General features: G+C 38.6%; 2 protein-coding genes across 2 annotated transcripts in view; one reads left to right on the top strand and one right to left on the bottom strand.

Annotated features, from left to right (window-relative positions):
- DOCK2 (dedicator of cytokinesis 2) overlaps positions 1–24,220 on the bottom strand; it is a 184,153-nt gene that overhangs the window by 85,932 nt on the left and 74,001 nt on the right. The gene's annotated exons all lie outside the window — the stretch shown is intronic.
- The window catches only part of INSYN2B (inhibitory synaptic factor family member 2B), a 42,007-nt gene that overhangs the window by 7,996 nt on the left and 9,791 nt on the right, over positions 1–24,220 (top strand). The window contains exon 2 of the mRNA XM_068158670.1: positions 20,178–22,353. Within this exon, the coding sequence (XP_068014771.1) occupies positions 20,978–22,353 (1,376 nt within the window). The 5' untranslated portion in view covers positions 20,178–20,977. The remainder of the gene's footprint in view (positions 1–20,177; positions 22,354–24,220) is intronic.

Genomic DNA, 24,220 nt, shown 5'->3' with positions numbered 1-24,220 from the left:
TCTTTGCACCCGCCCAATGAGAGCTTAATTTATTATGTACTTAGTAGAAAATTAGGATGAAGATAGGAATAGAAATTTCTTTGAATAGTAAATCAGGGAATACTTTAGCTCTTGGGTTTTCATCAGTTTCTTAAATGAGAAGAGAAACCAGTCAAAAGCACGGAAAAGGCAAGATCATCGGTACAGGAGATGAACAGTCATATAAAAGCAGTTAAGAATAAAGACATTTGTTTGCATCTGTACAAAACACTCTTGGAGAAACACAGGAGAGAACATATGCAATATTCACTGGGTTTCATAGCTACAACTTAATAAGGAAAACTGCTGAGAATTGGAACAAGACATCATTTTTCTTAGTAGAGATGCTTAATATCAATGGGTGGAATTTATTTTGAAGTTTATGAGTTGTTTTGACTGCAGTGTTTGGGAATTGGCTTCATTTATATGTGCTCTGAACAGTTTTAACACTATCTAATTGGGAAGCTTCTAAATCTGACTGCTAAAGCTGCTCTCTGAACCTGGATAAACAACACTATCAATGAAGAGCACACAGAATGTGCTCCATAATTAGTGGACTGTCACTTCATTGCTTAGTGGCTACACTCTACAAGCTGCTGAATCCTCAAACTGTAGACACCTCTTCCTGGCTTTTTGGTTTGGTTTGGTTTCTGGTGGTTTTTTTGGCTTTGGTTTTGGTTTGCTGGTTTAGATTTGGTTTGGATTTTGTTGTTTTGGGTTTTTTTGTAACACACATAAGGATGCTCAAAGGCAACACCTTTGCTACCTTGGCATTAAGTCCTCCTAACAGAAAAATCATAGAATCATAGAACAATTTGGGTTGGAAGGGCCCTCCAAAGGTCACCTATTCCAATCCCCCTCCAATGAACAGGGATACCCTCCACTAGATCAGATTGCTCAGAACATTGTCGCGCCTGACCTTGGAAATCTCCAGGAATGGGCCCTCAACTACCTCCCTGGGCAACCTGTTCCCACCCAAAAGATGGGATCTTTATTGTGAAATTCACTGCACAAAAAAACAACCCCAAGCCTAAATCCTCCTCAGAATTAAAGACGAGTAAAGCTATAACATCATTTTATTAGAACAGGTCTTCCCAAACACAAACTGATTTGCAAACTTTTCCCAGCATTTCAGTAAATGTAAATATCAAAATTCTTTGATATTTTGTCATCAAAGTATGACATCTTCACTCCAAAAAGACACTGTTTTCCTTTTACTGTTTTACTGGCAAAATATTCAGGGCTACCTGCAGTGATTTAGTTTTCTTAATCACTAAACTGGAATTTCATCTAAATAGAGTGTCTTGCTAACAAAGCAGGGTGCTGACACCTTCTCCTGAACCTAACAAACAGAGAAATAATGAATGTAGACACATGTTAGGGAATTGCATTCCTAGCAGAAAACAAACCAAATCAGAATCACACTCTTACATAAGCAGACTTGATCAATGAGTTACTGCCAGAGAAATGGTGGCTACAAAAAAATGTAATTTGCTATGCCTCAGACATTTAGTGTACAGTCTTCTCATGCTTATGAGTAGTCACTGCAATATAGAATTGGTGGGTACATATGTAATGACACATACAGAAAATAAGAGTATGACCAGAACTACTGCAACCTACACCTCCACTAGTTATATTTCTATATTAATGCTATGAGATTTAATAGCAGTTTCATAACTGTATTACTGAAAATTCATAGAAGCTTATTAGGTCATGCTATGTAGAATCACCCTTTTTATGCCACTCTACTGAAATGATACAAAAGGACTCATTTATGAAGCAAATAATTTTTTTGTCATTTAATTTAGTAATGAATACATATACAATCACCTCTGTAGAACTGAAGGGCAGAGCAAGCACCTGGTAGCTGTTACACAATCACATATTCAAAAGAACTCTCAAGATCTTTTAGGAGGACTAACCTCTAGACAACATCATTATGGTAACTTTTATAAACAAGTTATTTCTCTTAAATAAACTTAGCATAAACCTATTGAGCTGAGTCTTATGTGACAGCATCCTAAGCCTGTATCTTGTGATCTATTGTGCAGTTGTTATTCCAAAAAGGCCCTCTCAGAATTATTACAATATTAAGAAAAGTTTAGAAAGGTAGAGGTGATTTGACTTCAAAGGAAACTAGAATGAAATTTCCCATTTGGATCATTATCAGTTTTCAAGGCATGTTTTATTAAAAAAAAAAAAAAAAAAAAAAAGAAAGAAAAAAAAAAAAGAAAAAAGAAAGAAAAAAAAAGAAAGAAAAAAAGAAAGAAAAAAAAAAGAAGTAACTTGCTCTGCTTCTGCTCAGTTTTTCTTTTAAAGGCTATTGCTAATATTTTATTGCTTAAACTAGAACTTACTGACTGTAGAGCTTACTGCCAGGAGCTCAGTAACATAGATTATTTTTTTATTTAAAAGAAGGAAGGCAGAACAAGATGCTCTACTGCCTTTTCCACAGAGTTTCTTATAAGACATGTTGAAAAATATCATTTACTCCTGAACCGAGGCCACTGATCTTTTTATATGGTATCACAGTATCACAGTATCACCAAGGTTGGAAGAGACCTCAAAGATTATCAAGTCCAACCTGTCACCACAGACCTCATGACTAGACCATGGCACCAAGTGCCACATCCAATCCCTTCTTGAACACCTCCCCGGGCAGCCCATTCCAATGACTAATGACTCTCTCCGTGAAGAACTTCCTCCTCACCTCGAGTCTAAACTTCCCCTGGCGCAGCTTGAGACTGCGTCCCCTTGTTCTGGTGCTGGTTGCTAGAGAGAAGTGACCAACCCCTTCCTGGCTACAACCACGTTTCAGGTAGTTGTAGAGAGTAATGAGGTCACCCCTGAGCCTCCTCTTCTCCAGGCTAAACAATCCCAGCTCCCTCAGCCTCTCCTCACAGGGCTTGTGCTCAAGGCCTCTCCCCAGCCTTGTTGCCCTTCTCTGGACAGGTTCAAGTGTCTTGGTGTCCTTCCTAAACTGAGGAGCTCAGAACTGTGACTGTACACAAGTAAGATAAAATTACTTCCTGAATCTCTGCTTGGTTCAATGTCCTGACCTCCAAGATTGCTAAAAACAACATTTGCATGTTTCAATAATTTTAACAACCAGTTAGGAATAATGTATAAAAAGTGAAAGTGCAAAAAAAAGGTTACAACCAAGAGGAGAAAGAATATAATATAAATGTTGATGCCAAATGAAAAAGCAATAGAGAAGGATCACATTTGAAATACAAGAAGAATACTGGAGCTCCCTTACCCCTTTCGGATCATCATAAAATCTAAATGACAGTGCTGCAAATAGAGAGTTCCAGGACATTAAGTCAGACTTAGCAGGTTGTACAGCTCAAGTCACAGATGCTCTGGAAGAGCAGAGTAATCAAGCATGAAACCAGGAAGCCAATAATATAGCCACCAGGATTTGGAGGAGAGAGAAAAAGAACTTGCACTCTGTTGAATTCTGGAACATATTATAAGGATTTCACAGCAGCACTGAGTAGGAAAGAAGTTCTCTGGCAGAAAATAAATGTGTTGTATATGGACAGTGGGCTGGCAGAGTAGTTGAAGCTGGCCACTCTTAACAGCTGAAAAAACCCCCCAGACTTAGTCCATGTTCAAACGTTTTTCTCTGTTGCTGGCTGTTCCTTCTTTATCACTGGGGCTTCCTGCTAAGCCGGGGGCACACCAGCATTTCAACAAAAACTAAAAGCAGGCCCTGATGAACAAGCCCATGGAGTATCATGGGGATGTGCGAAGTGTAGGAAAATGAAGTCTTCACAGTCTGATGACAGAAATCTTAATTATTGCACCAGACATAACTATGTGAATCCTATGGTTTTCTGGGAACTATCTGTGAAACTAGTAATAGCAGGACTATAAAACGTGTCTATCGACATAGGAAATTTGAAAAGAGAAAAAAAGTTATTCCCACTGAACTAGGTCACTCATGTTATACAAAGACATAAATGCCTTTAGGCTGTCAGATAAACAGTCTTATATTCCTGCCTTAATATGACTTTTTCTGGGCTTGCATTTAGGACAAAAGCCCAGCAGTACTGACAGACTGCACACAGGACCATTTTTGTGCACTGATTTGGTGTGTTACAGTGTTGTGGCTGGTTTGTTGGTTGCTTTGGGAGGTTTCCTCTCATTCTTAATTTTACAAGACAAAACTCTAAAGAAACTGAAATACATAGTTAATTATTTCTGCTATATCTTATCTTACAATGTAAGATAAGCCAAGCTTCTCTTAACAGAGTCTGGGTTGCTTGCCTTTCTCAACTTTGTGGCAAAGTAGTCATCTGGGGTTTTGTTCAACTTTATCTGATAAATATAGGAAAAGCTGGATGTCCAGTCATGGCTGAAATGAGACAATCCATGTCTACATGCTTTGTATTTTACCTGTCCTGCTAATAATGCAGGAATATATTGAATATGTTTCAAAATGTTCATTGTATCAGACTGTTACTTACCCAGGTTAAACCTAGAGTTATTCCCAGAGAGACCTTTTACTATGAAATTACTGTTTAAAGTAAAAAAACAGTACAATTTTGTGACAATAACCTGACTGCAGAGCCACTAAGGCAACATACTGCTTGCATGGAATAATGAAGGAAAGAAATAACTTTCGTAAAATTACTGACATCACAATTACAAGCCCCAGGGGAACATCCCAGGAGTCCAGAGAAGAAAGCTTTTCTCTATTATGGAGACAATGAAGCAGGGCAAGCCATATTACATGTTATGGAGACACTGAAAAACAGAGAATGCTGTTTTCCTCTCCAAATCACTAGAGGTGCTACAGTCATGCAACATACCCAAATAAATGGGCCATTCTGCATTTGTATGTTAGAAGAGCACCAGAAAGCATGGGGTAAGTGATCTTACGGCAATTTTTGTTTACTTACGTGTTTAACTTACATGATACTTGTTAAGAATTTCACATATTTCACAATATATGAGGAACAGAACAGTTTTTAATTTGCAGAGCCTGCTACATGTATTCTACCTTCCCGTCTCCTTTGAAGGAGATGATGCCTTCATTGTGGAAAACTAATTCCAGAACACAAGATTTCTTTGTGGATACTTATTGCCATGTAGTTTGAGTTACACTTACTTCAATTCCCATATGTAAATACTGGACCTCTTCAAAATGCCAGCCTCAGTAAAGACTGACTAATAAAAAACTTAACACAATGACAATCACATGCCACACAACTTGGGACAGTACAGATTTCTTACACATGTCTGTCAATGATTAACGTCTCTGGCTACCTCATAATAGCTTTGCTAGCTAAAAATAATTTTTTTATGTATACAATTTTTTATATATATAAAGACAGTTACAAGATATAAGTATTAAGATATATCTGACATGAGAAAAAAACAAGTAAACAGGCTTTTGTTTTGCCCTTGACATCACTGCAGCATTTGTTTATGTTGCCCAAAGACATCATGCTGTTCTAATTTCTTCAGCAAGGTTCAGGGCTCTCGGTGTGTTCAGAGATCTTGATCTTTCTACAGAGACCACAGCAGCAGATCATGAAAGGATGGCCTACTGTCCTTTGTGTTCTGTCACTTCAGAAACTCAATGAGGCTAACCATATCACCTTTCCCAAGAGGACAGGGAATTGCTTATTTACACTTTTGTCATCCTTTTCTTTACCAGATTATTGAAGATCTGCTTTTCGGAGGCATTCCAAGAAAAATTAGGCGCAAGACCCAGTTCATTCTATGTACTTCTAGTAGAACACCTCCCTCTCTCTCTCCCTGATACTTTGGTATGTTTTAAAACCTGTCTCACTCTCATCTCAAGACATATGAAAGTATGACCTCACAGGTTTTCTGCCATTGTACTGGCTGCCTCTTAAATACTGTGTTGCTTTTATCATCTCACTACATGCACTAAAGTCATGTCTTGACGTCACTGTATTTTACCCTCCTACCATTACACAACTGTGCAGAATTTGCTTCGTCCTCTGCTATGCAGTGTGCCAAAACACTCAGAGCTACTGAATCTCAGTGCTTTAAGTTTAGAACATTGCAACATCCCAGTAATAACCTTTAACTGCAGAGTCTCATTTTCTTTGTGTAGGTGTTTTATAACTAATACTAAGAGACAGGGGATATTATCAAGACTAGGAGCTGAATACACCTAAGCAATTAGTTCACAAAGTTGCAAGGTTGTTAGAACAACTGTAAATGCATTTGTCTGGTTTACTGTGCCATCCCCAGCCATCAATAGCAGCTCACTGTCCAGGCCCTAAGCACCTCAGACCTATTTCAGCTTACTACCTTGACAAATAAACAAGTTATGGACATAAAAAGATAAGCATATTTGCTTTCTAAATAGCAAGAGACAAATTTGCTTGGGTTTTGTGGGTCTTTTTTATGGAATATTCCATATGCCTATAGTCTTCAGAACCTGAGACAATTTTAGACTCTCATAAGCTGTATTAAGTCAATAATAATAATTATTATTATTTAAAAAAAAAAAAAAAAAAAAAAAAACCAAAGCACAATATTTTAATAAAGAGGAAAGAACAAGTCATCCATTTGTTTTGTCTTACCCCAGTGTGACCAGATTTGACTGATTTGTCATTCTGTTGTTTTGAAGAAAGAGCAATATTTAGGCATAAACATCTTTAAATAATGCTATCCATGGCAATAATGGTGTAACGTAGAACTGGTAGCTCTATCAAAGACTGAGCTGCAGAGAGGCTTACAGTCACTGCTTGGGGTTTCTAACACTGGGAGTGGTGCTTCTGGGTTTCCTATATGTAATTTTGTGTAGCTGAAAATACAGAGTCTAGAAAGGAGAAAAGTATCCTTGTAAGAAAACAACTGGGGAAAGCCCCATCCTGAGCAGAGCAAGGATTTTGAGAAGCAGCTTCTCTCTACCTTTAGAAATAGTAATCATTACATAGAATTACATAGAATAAACCAGGTTGGAAGAGACCTTCAAGATCATCGCATCCAACCCATCAAACAATCCAATCCACCTAAACAACTAAACCATGGCACCAAGCACCCCGTCAAGTCTCCTCCTGAACACCTCCAATGATGGCAATTTGACCACTTCCCCAGGCAGCCCATTCCAATGGGCAATCACTCTTTCTGTATAGAACTTCTTCCTAACATCCAACCTGAACCTCCCCTGGCTCAGCCTGAGACTGTGTCCTCTTGTTCTGGTACTGTCTGCCTGGGAGAAGAGACCAACATCCGCCTGTCTACAACCACCCTTCAGGTAGTTGTAGAGAGTGATAAGGTCACCCCTGAGTCTCCTCTTCTCCAGGCTAAGCAACCCCAGCTTCCTCAGTCTCTCCTCATAGGGCTTGTGTTCCAAACCCCTCACCAACTTTGTTGCCCTTCTCTGGACTCGTTCCAGCAAGTCAACATCCTTCCTAAACTGAGGGGCCCAGAACTGGACACAGTACTCAGGCAATAAAGATGCTACAATTCAATTTTAAAGACATATGCCCTATGAAATAATCTGTACACCTCACAAGCAACACCGAATCACAAACTATTAAAATAAACAGAATGGAAGTGGTCTATAAAATGACAGAATAAAGTCATGGAGAATTATTAATAACTTGGTTTACCAAACTGAAAACATGACTGAAAAAAAATTACCTTAAGAATGCTCATGAAAGAAACTAAAGCTGCAGCCTCTCTCATAGAGTGAGAGAGAAGCAGTCCACAACAGAGCAGATGCAAGCAAAGCAAAATTGTACTTGTGTTGTCACTTTTAATAATTTACTAGCAAGATCAACCTGTTGAGTTGTTACATAGCTGGTCAGGATGCTCACTGTTCTGTTTCTGACTAATTCTTGTAAGTCTTATAGAATTGTGAATTTCCCTAATGCCTGCACTACATATAAGATGACATAGACCTAAAACTTGCAAATACAAAGCCAAAAGAAGAGAATAAGAACACCCAAAGAGTTTTCTATCACATAATTTTCATGTATTTAATTGTAATCCCCCCAAATACAAGTCATTGAACTCTCCAATGTCATCAGGTTGGAGCATTTTCGAAGTAAAATGATTCATTGCAGGAACTTGCAGAATCACAGAGTGGTAGGGGCTAGAAGGGACCTCTGGAGATTGTCTGGTCCAAGCCTTCTGCTAAAGCAGGATCACCAAACAGGTTTCTCTCTTCCTCTACTGTGGTACATCTACACTTCTCATGAATCCCCCTCAAGAATGGATAATTCTGGGTCATGGCAGGTTGAGGACAGAATAAAACAGAATTCATGCAAGAATGCAAACTATCAACCTTATTGACAGTTATATCACTAGCTCATTTTGCAAACATTCAAAGGCAAGATGTGCCAATTGACCAGAGTGCCTTGGTACAATACACTGCAGAGTGATAAAACCTGAGAAAAGATTCCTCTGATGTTGAAAAGTAGCCATGATCACCACTGATACTGCATTTTCTCAGAGGAGTTCCCAGCTCATTATATCTCACCCTACATTCTTTCTCCACTTGCACTTTCATACCAGAAGTAGGGAGCTTATGGGAAATGCCATTCTCTGCATATATTCTGCCAAAGCCAATAAGCATAATTTCAGCTCCTCCAGTGGTTACTGTCAGCCAGCTTCTTGTAATCTGGTCTCTAAACTGGCACAATTCAATTCCCTTACACTGAAAATATTTTTCAAAACCAGCAGCTGGAAAGAGACCCAGCAAGGTATATTCAGCTAAGCACACAAAATACATCTCATGAGGATTAAATACACTGCCACTTGCATTTCTGATGTCATTCACCAGCCTGAAGGAATGCAGGTAAAATAGCCTCAAGATGCAGATTTAAAATTCCAGCCCTGTTAGGATGATGAGATCTGGCACAATCTTTTCACACAGGTTTCAATATTTCTGTGGGAAACCCAGAAGCTGTGGGAGAATGTACTGCAGCAAGAACCTGGCATGGTTTATTCTCCCACTGCCTCCCAAAGTTTGTGATATAATGAGAGTAACAGAGACTCCTTACAGTACCTGAATACTCCCAGGTACTCAAGTGGAGGGGGTGGAATTTATAGAGATCCTGAAGAACCACAACCAAAACCACAATGCTTACAAAGCATTCCGTACACCTGCAGCACAGCAGACTGCTAAATATTTTGGACTCAGATTTGCCTCATCATTTTTCTTGCTCTGAAGTGATAAATTAATTGATAAAAACAGAATACAGAAACCAGATGAAAGCAAAGGGACTGCAGTAAGAATACTCAAAAGTTGTTTTCTGAAATGAAATAAATATTGTAATGAGAAAAACAACTCAAGTGTAGAAGTCAGTCTTCAGCAAGTGCTTTATCATTCTTCCAACCCAGAATGCACTGGGCTTGAAGGGACCACTAAAAGTCATCTAGTCCAACTCCTCCCTGCAGTCAATAGGGTCATCCTCACCTAGAACAGGTTGCTCAGAGACCCATCAAGCCTGACCTTGTATGTCTCCAGGAATGGGGCCTTCACCACTTCCCTGGGCAACCTGCTCTAGTCTAACCCCACCCTCACAGTAAAGAACTTCTTTCTAACGTCCAGTCTAAATCTATTCTTCTATCCCAGTCTATCCAATCTATCCCAGTTTAAAATTATTGCCCTTTGTCCTCTTGCTACATGGCTTTGTAAACAGCCCCTCCACAGCTTCCTTGTAGGACCACTTCAGGCACTGGAAAGCTGCCATTATCTGTCCCTGGAGCCTTTTCTTTTCCAGGCTCAAAAACCAAGGTCCTCCTAGGAGAGGTATTGATCATCTTTGTGGCCCTCCTCTGGACCCTCTCAATCAGTTCCATACCCTTCTTGTGTTGAGAAGGTTTCATTCTGGTTTTAAATGGTTTAGGGTAGTAAGTCTTTTTCCTTCCTGGAATTCCAATCCCTTAGATAAATCTTACAGATCTAATTCAAAAGGGAAACAGCTCTTAGTGTCCAAAAGCAACATTACCCTCAGTCTTCCTTTCATATTCACCCAACAACTCCAATATGAAGAACATATCATGGCCTCTCCAAGTGGACAAAAGAGGAATGAACACTCTGTGAAATACTAAGGCATGCAGGGAAAAATAGCTAATACGGCTGTAGTTTTAAAAACATCTAATACAGGAACTGTGGTAATGGGGGCAACAAGCAGTGTGAGCAATCTGGCAGTGTAGGCCTAGAGCCTGACATGGTGGTAGGCTGTGTCCAGCATGGGTGCGGAAGTGGCTAGCAGTGTAGCAGAATAGTGCTGTGCCTGCACCATGTAACTAAAGCAGGACACTGGTAGCTATAAACAAAGAGAGTTATCTTGGAATAACAGGATGCACACGTGCATCAACAATCTCGTGTGTTATTACTAGTTTAATCAATAATCAATAGTAGTACGGTGTGTGGTCACTCATGAGGAACCAATGAAGCTATGCCAGCAATGCCCTCCGAGTTTATATAAGTTGTAAAGGTTTTCTTAATACGCACTTCTTCTACGCACTTCTTACTAGCCTGTCAGCTCTACTGTCCGCTCTGTACTATGCTTGCATTGCAATCCAACAACACTGAAGCAATAAAGGAGCAATACTAGATCATATTGATCAGCTGTATTGACTCCAATCTTCGTCGTCTATAAGAAACTGCCTTCTTCAGGAACTCAGAACAAACCTGCCCAGAAACTCCAAGTATATAAGCCTATACACAAAAGACACAATACTCTTTCTTGAGTAACAATGTCCATCTTAGTGACAGTTTGCACATCCGTTCTAACTGGGAAAACTAATAGCAGAGTCATGGAACAAGGACATTTATTTTTCCCCTAATGTAATGCTGGGCTCCTCTTTGCCCTGGGCCTTCTCTGCAAATAAGACAAATCACAGTAATTCCTGTCATATCCTCTACAGGTTCATTCAGAGACAATCCTGGCCTATAAATCATACTTCCAGGTCAGCTGGAAGCTTTGCAGGAAGAAATAAAAGTCTATCTCTCAGCCTTAAATGGCATTGTTAATGCAGTGGCCCACACATTTCAAACGGAAACAGTGTCACGGTATTATGACTTTATCTGAGGTTCCTCTGTTCCTACCTGGAGCATACTACTCTACTAAACAGCAAAACTGCCTTCAGTAATAAAATGATTATGTCATAGTGACCAACAATTATTCATAAATACACAATGAAAAATGACACAGTTTTGGGCTGGTGATGTCACATCACTAGGCACTCCCAACATATACCACTAAAGACAAAGTTCAAAAGCTATGTTTCATGAATACATCTGCAATCAAACTGTGTTATTTGTAGATGACACTAAGTTAGGTGAGAGCGTTGATCTGCTTGACGGTAGGGAGGCTCTACAAAGAGACTTAGACAGATTGGATCAATAGGCTGAGGTCAATGGATGTGCTTCAACAAGGCCAAAGGCTGGGTCCTGCGCTTGAGCCACAAGAACCCCATGAACACTACAGGCTTCAGGAAATGCAGCTGGAAAGTTGTCTGTCAGAAAGGGACCTGGGGGTTCTAATCAACAAGCAGCTGAAAATGAGCCAGCAGAGTGCCCAGGTGGCAAAGAAAGCCAATGGCATTCCGGCCTGGATCAGCAATGGTGTGCGCAGCAGGAGTGAGGGAGTGATCATCCCCCTGCACCAGCTTTGGTGAGGCCACACCTCAAATGCTGTGTTCAGTTTTGGGCACTTCAATACATCAAAGACACTGAGGGGCTGGAGAAGATACAAAGAAGAGCAATTAACCTGGAGAAGGGCCTAGAGAATGAGTCTGATGAAGAGCGGCTGAGGGAACTGAGCCTGTTCAGTTTGAGGAAGAGGAGGCTGAGGGGCGACCTTACTGCCCTCTACAGCTGCCATTATAGAGAGAGATAGGTGCTGGGGTCTTCTCACAGGTAATTAGTGATAGAACTAGAGGGAACAGCCTCAAGCTGCACCAGGGTAGATTTAGGCTAAACATTAGGAAAAAAATTTTCACTGACGGAGTGTTCAAGCATTGGAACAGGATGTCCAGAGGTGGTGGAATCACCATCTCTAGAGGTGTTCAAGGGTTTTTCAGATGTATCACTTAGCAATACACTTTAGTGGTGGACTTGGTAGAGTATGGTTAATGGTTGGACCTGATGATCTCAAAGGTCATTTCAAACCTGAATGATTCTGTGCTGAGGTCTGCAAAGCAGCATGCTCTCTCATACACACAGAGATGTGCGCATCTGCCTACATTTAGGGATAGATATGCTAATATATAAAGCCTGGGTATAAATTTACAGCAGTCTCAGGCGTAACACGTACGCACACTTCTACATGGACTCCCAGTACTTCCCAGTATTTTTTCAAGTACCAAGAAAATAGTACAATACCAAATTTATATGAGAAATAACACTGAAGCGTTGTTATGAACCAGGCACTTGGACACTTTCCAGCTTACCAACCTGTCACATTAGATAACTCTCTGTAGGCACTCAAGCATTTCTTCAAGAGGAATTTCTTAGTTTTAAGTACACTTGCCTTTGTAAACTAACACTGTGGAAAAAAAAATATACACAATTCAAATACATGCAACTGAATATATTCACTTAAGAGGAAAGTATGTGTTATATCTTATCTCCTGACAGTAAGCCTTGTATTAACAATTTCCAATATGTACACCAAAAGATATCGTGAGGTAGGAATGTTCTCTAATCCATGAAGGCTCTTGTTCTGAAACAGCCAATGGAATGTATCATCTCCTCAAAAGAGATGGATGAACTTTTCTTTTTATTAGAGCAGAATAAAGGAATTTCCAGTACCATGATTCTGAAAACTATACTCAGCAATAGGATCACCAGTATTTCATCTTTCAGGGCATCTTCAGCACTTCATGCGGAATTGTACAGTGTCATGTCAATCAAAGCACAGCCAAACCACACTCCATTTTTGTTCCTAAAACTTGCTTAACAAAATACATTTTCCTGCTGCAGTGAATATTGCAGCATCTTCTCCACCCAGTATTACTATCTGGAAGTAATTTTCAAATCTTGCTGTAATATTACTCAGAGATTAAGCCCTATCATCTCTTCCATCACTATCATCTCTTTCTAAAGTCAGAGGTTCCTACCCTGGGTTAGTTATCTGTGTTAGATCCTCCTCTACATTTGCTTTGACCCCACTTTGAGGTGGTTCACAAAATCTGCTAGCAGGTTTTGTAAAAATGTTGATGCTTCTTAGCTCCTAATTTTTTAGGTACTCAAGCAAGGTTCATTCAGCATTAGAAAAGCTGCTGCAGTCAGGAACATTTGAGCACTATAGGAATATACACAGACATGTTCTACGGCAGTGCACACATTTAAAACAGGGTATTCTCTGTACTGGCCAGAGGACATGTAAAGAAAGAACACTACAAAAGACACTGGAGAAAACTCTAGACATCAAACTATGCTACACAAATTATTCCACACATTTACTTTCATAAATAGCTTTTTGCTTTGTTCTGTGGGACCCAAAGCAGTGAGTCTGCTTGTTGTGATCAATGAATGGATCTTGTACACAAAGGCCATTTAAAAATCTCTCTCAGAAGCTTCATCTTTCCTTTTCTCTGCCAGATTTTTCTTGTGTATCACAATGAGTTGAAATTTGCACTTCTGGGAGACAGTTTTTACTTTATAGGCTCCACACCTATCATCCATTTTCATCTGAAATATTCCCTTCAGAAGCGTCCTTCAATTCTGTCCATCCATTTCCTTCTGCAAGAAGCACTGTCTAAAGTCTGCTCTCAGAAACTTTAAGACTAGAAGGGAGAAGTTCTAGCTTTTGGGGTTTTGTTTTTTGTTTCCAAAAGAGAAAATCTTTTTGTTTCATTGCCAATGAGATTCTGGAAGGAAATGTAGTGAAATCTAAGATGTGCACATCAAGCCAGTCAGTGCATGACAGACCGTCCCTGCCCTGTTTTTGGCTTGCAACAAATACCTGTGATCACCATGTGCTGCCTGGGAATGTTAGCTTCATGAAAGGAAGAACTTGAGTTTCATTTCTTTCTCTGCCATCCTACAGAGGCTTTGGACACATACAAATTGAAGAGAAGTCATGATTGGAAGATAATTAGACTGTGGTGTTTCATGTTAACATCGGGACATAAAGCTAGTGACTAGTGCTGTTCAGTAGATACTGCTTATATTGCATGTATATAAGGGAAGGAAAAAGTGACGTAGTTTAGTGTCTAACTAAGCTGCCAGAAATATACTGTATAATTCTTCAGAACATTAAAGTCTTACCATTTCAAAATTCTGCCATTTTGAAATGAAGCCTAAAGCTCTAACTGAATAAATATATCCACCTTTTTAAAGATTAAATTAGCCTTGGCATTGTGAATAAAATCTCTACAGAAACATAAGTCTTCACACTAATTTCAAGAGGGCACATAGAGGAAAATAAAGCTATATTTGGCTGGATTTTGTTATTCCATATTTCCTTTATGGTTTTTAAAAGCTCCAAGAAACTCGCCCGGTTTCTGCTTATGTTAGAAAGATACATTCTGAGAAGATATAAATTTGAATCAGGAGAAATTTGTGGCCGCACCTGCAGTGCTTGACTGGACCTTCAGTGATCCAGTGGGAGCTACCCTGTTGTCCAGGGGCTGGACATGAAACCAAGGTATACAAATACAAACAGAGGATTAAGACTGTGCCAACAAGTGGGTCAATAATGTAGAGGATATTTGGCAGCAAAGATCCAAATAGTGAAATAAAACAAATGCAGAGTTAAAACTTACTCAAAAGCAATTTGATATTTTCCTAGTGAAACTTTCATTTTTCCCCCAAGCATTAACCTAGCAGTATGTACTGGTAAGGTTACAAACTGCACTGAAAAAAAAGCTCTCACTGATTAATTCGATAGTGAAAGTTAATAACGTTTCAATACTCAATAGAATTTTAGGATGAGAAACACACAGGAATGCTTTCCTGATGCTAATGCGTAGGAATTGTTCAATGAAGTATCAGTCTAATTTATTCTCTCTTTAAAGCTATTCACATCAAGAGAATGCTACAATTTGCTTATACAATGATATTCTATTGTTTTATTATCATTCTTCTCCAGCTTCTCAAAAAAAAAAAAAACCAGTAAGCTGATGCTGCTATGGAAGAGTCTGCAATAAACATAAAGGCTACTTTAAAGTGAAGGTGAAACTAATAAAAACCATTCTGCAGTCCAGCAGATTGTGATGAATTCTTTTGTGGCCTCGATGAATGTAGACGTTTGCAGAAATAGGACTGCAAACTCGATTGAGGTTTCTTAGGTTATAAGAATGTAAGATATTCGTTATAATCCGTCCTGGAATGACTTGCTGTGATTGTTGCTTTAGAGGTTTCCTTTGAGAGAATACTGAACACAGAACATGTTGGATAATAACATTAAGAATTTTGACAGTTAGAGAAGCACTAAATTATTAAATTGCTTTATACTTTTAGATTTTAAAGATTGCTTCCACACTGAATAGAGTATTTTTCATCCCAGCAGTAAGTTTTTCATCTCAAAAAAAAAAAAAAATAATATGTAGAATCTGTCTCATCTTGTTTTAAAACCTGTGCTGCACTGAAAAAAAAGAACTAAGGCAAAGCATCTAAACATGACTCAGATCTGTGAATGGAAGGAGAATAAAGGTAGTCAACATCAAACTGTGGTTTACAGTTAGGCTTGGGAATAAGCAGAACCAAATGCAGTTCAGCTGAGGATGTATTACTGTACCAAAAGGGCATAAAAAGGGAAAAGAATATAGTTTTTAGCATCATCCAATTCCAGTGGTTTTACATCCATCTCTATCTCTTCATATCTGGTGATATCATGAAGATACTACTTCAGTCTGCAGAGATTTCAGAAGCATATTTAAGGTTTTCCTCAACACATCTCATTATTTGAAGGAAAAAGGCCAGCAAAAGTTTTCTAAAATTGGCTTCTCTTGTCAAAATTCCCAGCAAAGATAGAAACTGAACACAAAGAAAACTGACATCCAAACCAATGCACTTTAAGCATGAATTTATAGTTATTAATCCAGAAACTTTCAATTCAGACACTGATTTTTTATTTTGAAAGACTAGAGAGATCATGCATATGGAATGAGCCCCTTGCAGTGTTAGGTTGTCATCCAGCCATCAACAAGTACAGTTCAGAACAGCCACAGCACATGAAGCCTCCTATACCACCAATAGTTTAGGAAAGGGGAAAGGCCAACAGCATGACAGGAAAGTGACAGTTTCTTAGAAACTCAGCATCATGACTCTTCCAACCAGGAAACAACTTATTATCAAACACAAACCATAATTAAATAGATCATGATGAATCTTTGCAATAAAAATACCTGTCTAGCTGCATATCATAGAAAATCAATACTCTACATGGGGAAACTCAAATCAGACATGACATAAAACTACTCAGTCTGAATATATTATGTTACAGTTACTACAGCTCTGTCAGCTATCATTGTGTCTCTAATGCTTGAATTTATCTGCTGTTGAATCTTCAGTATGTACATCACCTTGAAGTGGCAAAAACTTACACTGAATCCAGAAGTTAAAATTGCTGATGTTCAGACATACAACAAAGTAAACTACGCTGAACATCTTCCTGTTGAAAGCCTTCAGAAAAGCTTTTAGCCTAGGGACTTTGACTTTTCTTGAAGATGGACTGTTCAAACTTGGGTTTGAATACTGGCTTTAACATATGCATAAAAGAAAAGCAAAATACTACACTATAGCTACAAGGAAAACCATTATTTTTCTTGGGCAAAGTGGTAAAGTAAAATTAAGGTGTCAAATTGCAGCTCAATGAGTTTGGAAACTCTGTCAAATATTTAATTTTTTTCCACAAAATTCAGACAACCCCCAGAACCACCACACTCACACATCTGCACCCTTCCAAAATCCCCACTGCCCTTTGCTACATGCTTTTTCACTTCATGCAGTTTCCCATAATCTCCACTTATCCTCACCAGCTTCACTCCTCCACCCACAGCTCCACTCAATAAAGTCCAGTATGAAAGAAAGAAAAAAAAAATCTGTTTAACTCTCTTCAAGAAATCAGGAAGGCAGAGGCAGGAAAGATGGAAGAATAACTATTTTAAAGAAAAATAACTGGTCTCTTGTGGTCCAATTTCCTTTGGCTGGCTAAGTAGCTATTCTTTGTGTGCATTTCTAAGAACCCAAAACCACAATCTTGAGGCTGGAAAACCAGCTCCATTGAGGTGGTATGCTTTGCACCTTAGTCTTTTCCAGCAAAATCAGCTATTACACCCTGGGCTACAATTAAACTGGAGCTAGAATAAATTTACACTGCAGAGTAGGTATCACCGTTAAGAAGTGTGTGCTCAAATTATGTAGGGACTTCAAAAATTGAGATTTGCTTTAACAGTATAAGCCAAGCATTGACCAAAAAAAAGAGAGAGAAAGAAAGAAAAAGCAAGCAACGATGTCTATCCATCACATTCACATACTAAAAACACTGAGAAGCATGAAATATGCATCACTTAAAAATAATGTTAACGATCCAGCACCTAATAGCAACTTGCTTTAACAAGCAGTGAATGAAGAGACTGGAACAAATGCACAGTGCTAATGAAGCAAAAGAAGCAGTGCACAAGGAATTTCCTCAGGGCTGAGGAGCAGTTGCCCAGCAAAGAGATGGAGAAATAAAGGCTGGATAGCTGGATGCGAGGTCATGGAACCCTGACGGACATTTTATTCCAGTTAATTTCTCCCACCAAAGCTGTTGATATAAGATAGAAATTTAAAACTGACATATGCTTTTGGCCAGGAGTGACATATTATATTTTAAAACTTGTGCTTTTAGTTATATTAACACATTGAAAGCATTTCCACAAAAAAAAAGATCCTTCGAATTTCTTATACTTCAGTCAATGCGAAATAATGAGCAAAGCAAGACTTGTAAATCGATGTGCCAGGGAAGACTGAGGAATTACATCCTGTGCAAGGGAAAATGTTATTTAAACTTAGTAATTGGCAATGTTACACCGATTCATTAATCTAAATACAAACACCGAAACATCACTGAAATTCACTGAATTGGGTTTGCAATCCAAAGATTTGAGCATTAATATCTGTAGATGTGTTTTCATTATGTAATATAAATAACGGCATCAAAACTTCCATTGCAACAATTCATGTGAATCCCAGACTAGTGGATGCCAAATTAGCTAAAACTCACGCAGAATTAAAACACCAATTTGCAAATAATGAATGCAAGAATCTAGCTCATAGGCCTCCGTAGCCAAAGTAGAAAGCTCTCCTAAAGCCCTTAAGGGCTTTTTACTTGTATTTAGAACACAACGGATTAGATTTCTAAAGCTTCTTTCTGAATTTAATTGGGCAAGTATAACTTTTAAAGTAGTCCATCTGCCTGGAGCACAGCAGCTGTGATGGGAAGTGGAGAACACTACTGCAATATTTGGAGACATTCTCAAATAAAACTGTAAAAAGCCTCCAGTAATTAGTGGATGATTTGAGATTTCAGAACTTGGCACTGGAACTTTATTTACAGAAACTATTTGACTTGTTTATTGTGTACACTTGTTTCCATTGAATAAGCAGTGCAGTGAGTTAAGTGACTTAATGTTGGCTTATCATGAAAGTGGAACTCGGTATTAATGACTGTGTATGTTTCCTCAATATCTTATGCAACATTCTCTCTGCAGTGAAATCATCCAATACTCATTTTCTTTCAAAACTTAATAATAGAATAATATCACATCATTCCTTTGCTTAAATTATATTACATTGCTTAAATGTTACATGAGGCTACATAACAGTTTGCTATATTCTGTAACAAGATCTTTCCCGCTGCACTCATCTCATCAGTTCTTGTAAATTAAATATGGGATAGAGTGTGCAATTTTTAAATGAAGGGTACACCAAGATACTGGATGTAGCAAGGCTACTGAGACCACCAGTCAATTACAGGGAACCAGAATAATAGTAAATTAACACTATGCTGGGAATGTAGCCCTAGAATAAAAATTACTGTAACCCTAAAAGCAAACTATGTAGGATTATTAATTATCCCATAGAATATTTCCCATTGTTTGAATATATTTCTCCTCTTTAATCTATTTGAGTAGCTGGTTTCAGATACAGCATAACTTACTGAAAACACAGGAAAGATGTTTAAAAAAATAAAATACCTGAATTTTGTTTGAACCTCAACTTGCCTTCAAATTAAGATTTGTATTGTTTTGTTGCATTTTTTTTCTGTTTGGTTGGTTGATTGGTTTTGTGGGTTTGGGTTTTTTTGTTGTTGTTGGCTTGTTTTACTTTGTTTTGTCTTTCGATATTTCATCCATAATAAGGTTTAACAGCCATTTCAAATCTGAAGATTTAAGATATGTATTTGGGACCAGATTCAGGCCTGCATGCAAGTACTAACCACAAAGAGAAAACTACTATGCTGTATAGTTTATATCTAATGTTATAGATGACTCCAGGTAAAAGTTTTTGGTAACTGATTTATTGGCACTAAAAGGTCGTAAAAAGGCAATAAAAGCAATAACAGCAAGCAAAGCAGCGCGCTGGTCTTGGGAGGGGACAAAACTTCACCTCCACAGCAGCCTTACAATAGTTTTTCTTCATCTTATATAGTTACATCATCTACATAGGCAAACTTATGTTAAATAGAAGGCAGGCATATGATAATGAGTCTTAGAATAGGTGGTCAAATCCCTTCTCCCTACATTCAGTGTGGTAAGGGTCAAAGCATCCACTTTCACGCATGCCCAATTGTGCAGGCTTCTTATCTGAAGAAAACAAATTCCTAGTTCTGAATGTTTACCTTTAAGACAGCTCCTTCTCAGCCGTGATGTCTCCAATTAACCAGACAGTATCCTTGCAAGTCTGCAAGATAGGTTTCTTTCCCTTTACCCTCTAAACAGGCCTCACAAGATCCTGACCCTTAATCCCAGTGCACTCTAAGTCTTGTAATTTTGACACAAATCACCAGTATATTCATCACATCTAAGTTTGGTGTTTTGTCTGGTGTTCTGTGTTTCATATGAATAAAACTTTAAGCACTTCAAAATAAAATCTGGTTCCATTTCTATACAAGTATCTCCCAAAACCATGGGAGATGAAGTGTTGTTAGGAGACAGCAGAGGAAAACTGCGGTGTTTGGTGTTTTGTTCATCTACTGTCTTTTTCCTTTCAGGGAACACTTCCTGCTATTCTGCACTTGCTGGTTATTTGGTCTGGTTCACTCTTCTGATGCCAAAGCACTTACAGAACTCCCCCAATGAAACACTCTCTTGGATATGACTTGCCCCATGTTTTCATGAACTGAAGTAACAACTACACATAACTATCTTCTCTCACTGAAACCCACTGGATGCTCTATTTTTGCCTGCTCAGAAGTGGTTACATTTTATTTAACTGTCTGGGGAGATTAGTTACATTTAAGACATTTAAAGATGGCTGAAGAAAAATTATGTCTAAAGAAAGCAGTCCAGTTCGGTATTAACAGATATATTCCATCAGTAAAACTATGCATCAGAAATGAAAATGCCCCCCAAAGTTATTACACTTGTTTAAACAACATGCAAATAAAACATATGTGACTAGTCTGTCATAAAAAGCCTGGATCACTAATGGCAAGCTGACTGTAAAAAAAAAAAGAGCCACCAGAAAAGCCATAGACTCAACCTTACCTTTAAATCAGCTAACTGTAAAAGCGTAACAGCCTGTTGCCATTTTCTAATACAAAGGCCATGTCAGGTTCAGAGCACAAGGATTTCTGTTTGCCCCAGCTGCAAGAAATCTTTCCTTAAATTTGATAATCTTTCCTTAAATTCATTATCTTAGCATTTAGTAATTGAATTTGAAAATGCCTCCCTAAAGAAAGTATGCCCATTGAAAGTATGAATAACAGCAAGAAGAAGAATGAAAATCTTAGCTTCTTCGGGGGCAAGGTATTCATTTGCACCTTAGGAACCACCTTAACATACAGTTCAAATGACAAATGAAATGGGTCGTAAAGAAACGCGCTACTTACATACTGTAAATGGTGATTCAATGGCCCAGCAAAACCTGAAAATGCGCCCAGTGCTACTGAAAAGAAACAGTCTGGATTCAGCTGATTTTATGAGACAGCCACAGCACCGCAGGACCAAATCTCAGCAAGTTCGATTCAAGGATGATGGTGTGAACACAAAGGCAGAACTGGACACTAATCCTGCCCAAGATATAGCGTTCACAACCGGAGAAACAGAAATATTTAGGGATCACGATTTTTTGTTGCATGAATCTCCACCCTTTCCAAGGGCTCAGAAGGGGCTTCGGAATATTGCCATACAAACATCTCCTAGCCTCAGGAAACACTTCCCAGTTTTCAAAAAGAAAAAGCTGACAGTAAGCAAGTCATTAACAGAAATGCCAACTGAGCCTGCAAATTCTATCCAAGTAAATGGCAATCTTTCGGAGGAAGAGATGTCTTCAGATCTCTGCTACTTAAGAATAACTAATCATTTGGAAGATGGACTTAGGAATAGTGAGGTGGATGATCAGTTAAGTCAAACACCATCAAAAGCACAGAGCAATGGACCTATCCACTCAGATGATTTCTCAGTATCAGAGAAGACAACTGCTTCTACACAGGTGCCTGAATACATACATGTGAGCTTTCCACAAGACAGCAATGTTTCCATGGATGCACCAGACACAGACATTAACTTAAGTGATTCACTGCATTTCTCTACTGTCATAAACAGCAATGAAAGCAATGAAACCAGCACACTGTCATCCAGTTCTGAAAGAACATATCCTTGCCTAAGCAAGTCTAACTGCAGTGAAAGGAATCTTCATTCTGACTCTGCTGAAGCAGATAAAAGTGATTCTGAGTCACCTTTAGCTAGCAAAGATTCAAGCAGTAAGGAAACTACTCCATTATCACCTCCACCAAACCACAGTTCACCTCCTTGTTTCCTCAGAGACTATCAAGAGGCAGGAGAGCACAAAGCAGATTCCAGCTGTGTGACATTAACAAACGATGATCACACGATAATGTCATTGACCAGCATTAATGCATCAAAACCTATTCTGTCATGTAATACCGAAATCAAGAAAACCTGTACCCAGTCAGATGTTTCCCAGTGTAACAGCTGTTTAGAAGGATTTCACATAAAGTCTGATCTGCCAAGGAATGACATAAAACCACAAACTGACAAAGAGATTAGTGAAATAAATCAAATTCATTTGGCAGATGGCGAACTCTGTGCCCTACAAGGCAGGCTGCAGTCTGTAGAAGAATCCTTGCAGTCAAACCAGGAGAAGATTAAAGTCCTTTTGAATGTAATCCAAGACCTGGAAAAATCCAGAGCCCTCAGTGAAGGGTATGGTGCAATTTAATATTAGTAATTAATCAGAAGTGTAAAGTAGATGCTATCATTTTTTTAACCTTTGCTACTGGGGGGAAAAAAATAATTAAAAATATGTCTTTCCTGTAATACTGAAAGATGAGTTTGCAAAAATAGCATCTTATACCCTTTCTCTGGTATCAGGGCCTCAACACAGAGGCAAGTCTCTTTACAGTTTGACTTTAGCTGACACTGCCTTGACTAATCCCAGTGTGAGATAGAGTTTATTAACTCCCTTTCTAACTTAGGTTTATGGTGTCAGACACAGAACCATGGACACCTGAGAGCTGGCAAGCTCTGTACAGCTAAAATGTGTATACAGTATAACAGCAAACCCCAACAGCCTCATGTGCTGATGTGGTGTAATAGAAACCTATGGCAAGCTAGCTATCTTTTACTGGCAAGGTCAGATCTGCACTTAGTCCTATTGCTGAAACTGTTTATATCAGCAAAAACATGCTTCTGTTCGTGAAATTATTACTGCCTTCATAAGCAAGCAAAAGGATTAGTGACTAAAGCATAGCATCTGCAGACATCTGGGAACCAGACTGCCAGTTGCATTTCAGGACACCACAATCAACACTGCTTCTTAAAGGGAATGCCTTAAGAGTAGAAGGCATGATGCCAGGTAAACTTCAAGAGCTTCAGTAGGAAGATTTCACAGGAGATGGAGGTAGGTGCTTAAAAGGGATTAAAACTATGAACAGACAGCATGTGAGGACTGTTAGCAAGAACTCAGCTGGGAATGAGGGATTTCAGAATGACTGCTTTCTACACCACTGTAAGAATGGATGATCTGTAGATATTTTTAGTAGTATCTCACAGTGACTGCTAGCCAAGGCTGCCAGCACTGGGTAATTTCTTTATGCATTCTAGATAATAATACTACCATTAACACAACTAATGTCTAAAGACATTGGGTGCCTTTGAAGGACAAGGCTAAAAATGAATTTTCAATATTTTTGTGCTCAAGACAGGGTTTAGAATAATGCTTTCCAAACATTGACAGCAGTTCCTGCTTACAGTAAATGGATCTAGGCTACATTTTACAGTTCTGTTTTATCATAATGCAGTGTATCCAAAAAATAAATTTTGTCTTTGAAAAAAATCCATGAATAAACCTAAGTATCAAGAGAATAAAGGTTTCCTTCTATTTTACTTTTAAAAGATAAAAGAAGATTAAGTCTATGTTATCATAGTCTATATACATTTTCACCTAGCACAAGTACCTTTGGCACCTCGTATGGTCAGTTATGTGCAACTGCTTTGTGCATAAAACTGCATCCTTAATTTTAGAATCAGTCCCTGTGTATCAATCTTACTGCAATCAAGGAATCAATATGATAATCTTCCACACTTCCACAAACTGCAGGCATCACAAAAAGAAGGCTGCACTGAGATTTTTGTGTAGGTTTAACTGCACAGAAATAGCACAGAACATGAGACTGACATGACCCTGCACCAGATTTTTCTACTTGTTCCCACATGGAAGCTGCAATTTTATATGCCTCGGTTTTCTTACCTCTGAAGGAAAAATTAAATCTATTTTGAAGAATTACTTGTTTTGCAAAGTATTTTATCTGGGAGTTGAAATTACCTTCCTGTATTTCTGGTGAATAATTCTCCAACTTGCATTCCAAATACAAATTTACACTTGTTAAAAAATTAAACACCAGCCAAGTTGCTATGCAGTTTTACTCTGTACAGATGACCTTTTTTTATCCTTAATCGTTAGCAGTAATGCTCATTTGGCCATTAGTTTCCACTCTGCCTGCATAAAGTTTTATTCCATGTAACATTTTTTCCATGTAATTCAGCTCCAACTCTCCCCTCTCAGAGGCTT

This window comes from Melanerpes formicivorus, unplaced genomic scaffold, assembly GCF_026170545.1.
Source record: "Melanerpes formicivorus ecotype bairdi unplaced genomic scaffold, bMelFor1.0.p_v2 SCAF_2, whole genome shotgun sequence".
NCBI classification, from domain to species: Eukaryota; Metazoa; Chordata; class Aves; order Piciformes; family Picidae; genus Melanerpes; species Melanerpes formicivorus.
This window is presented reverse-complemented; position numbering and strand designations above follow the sequence as displayed.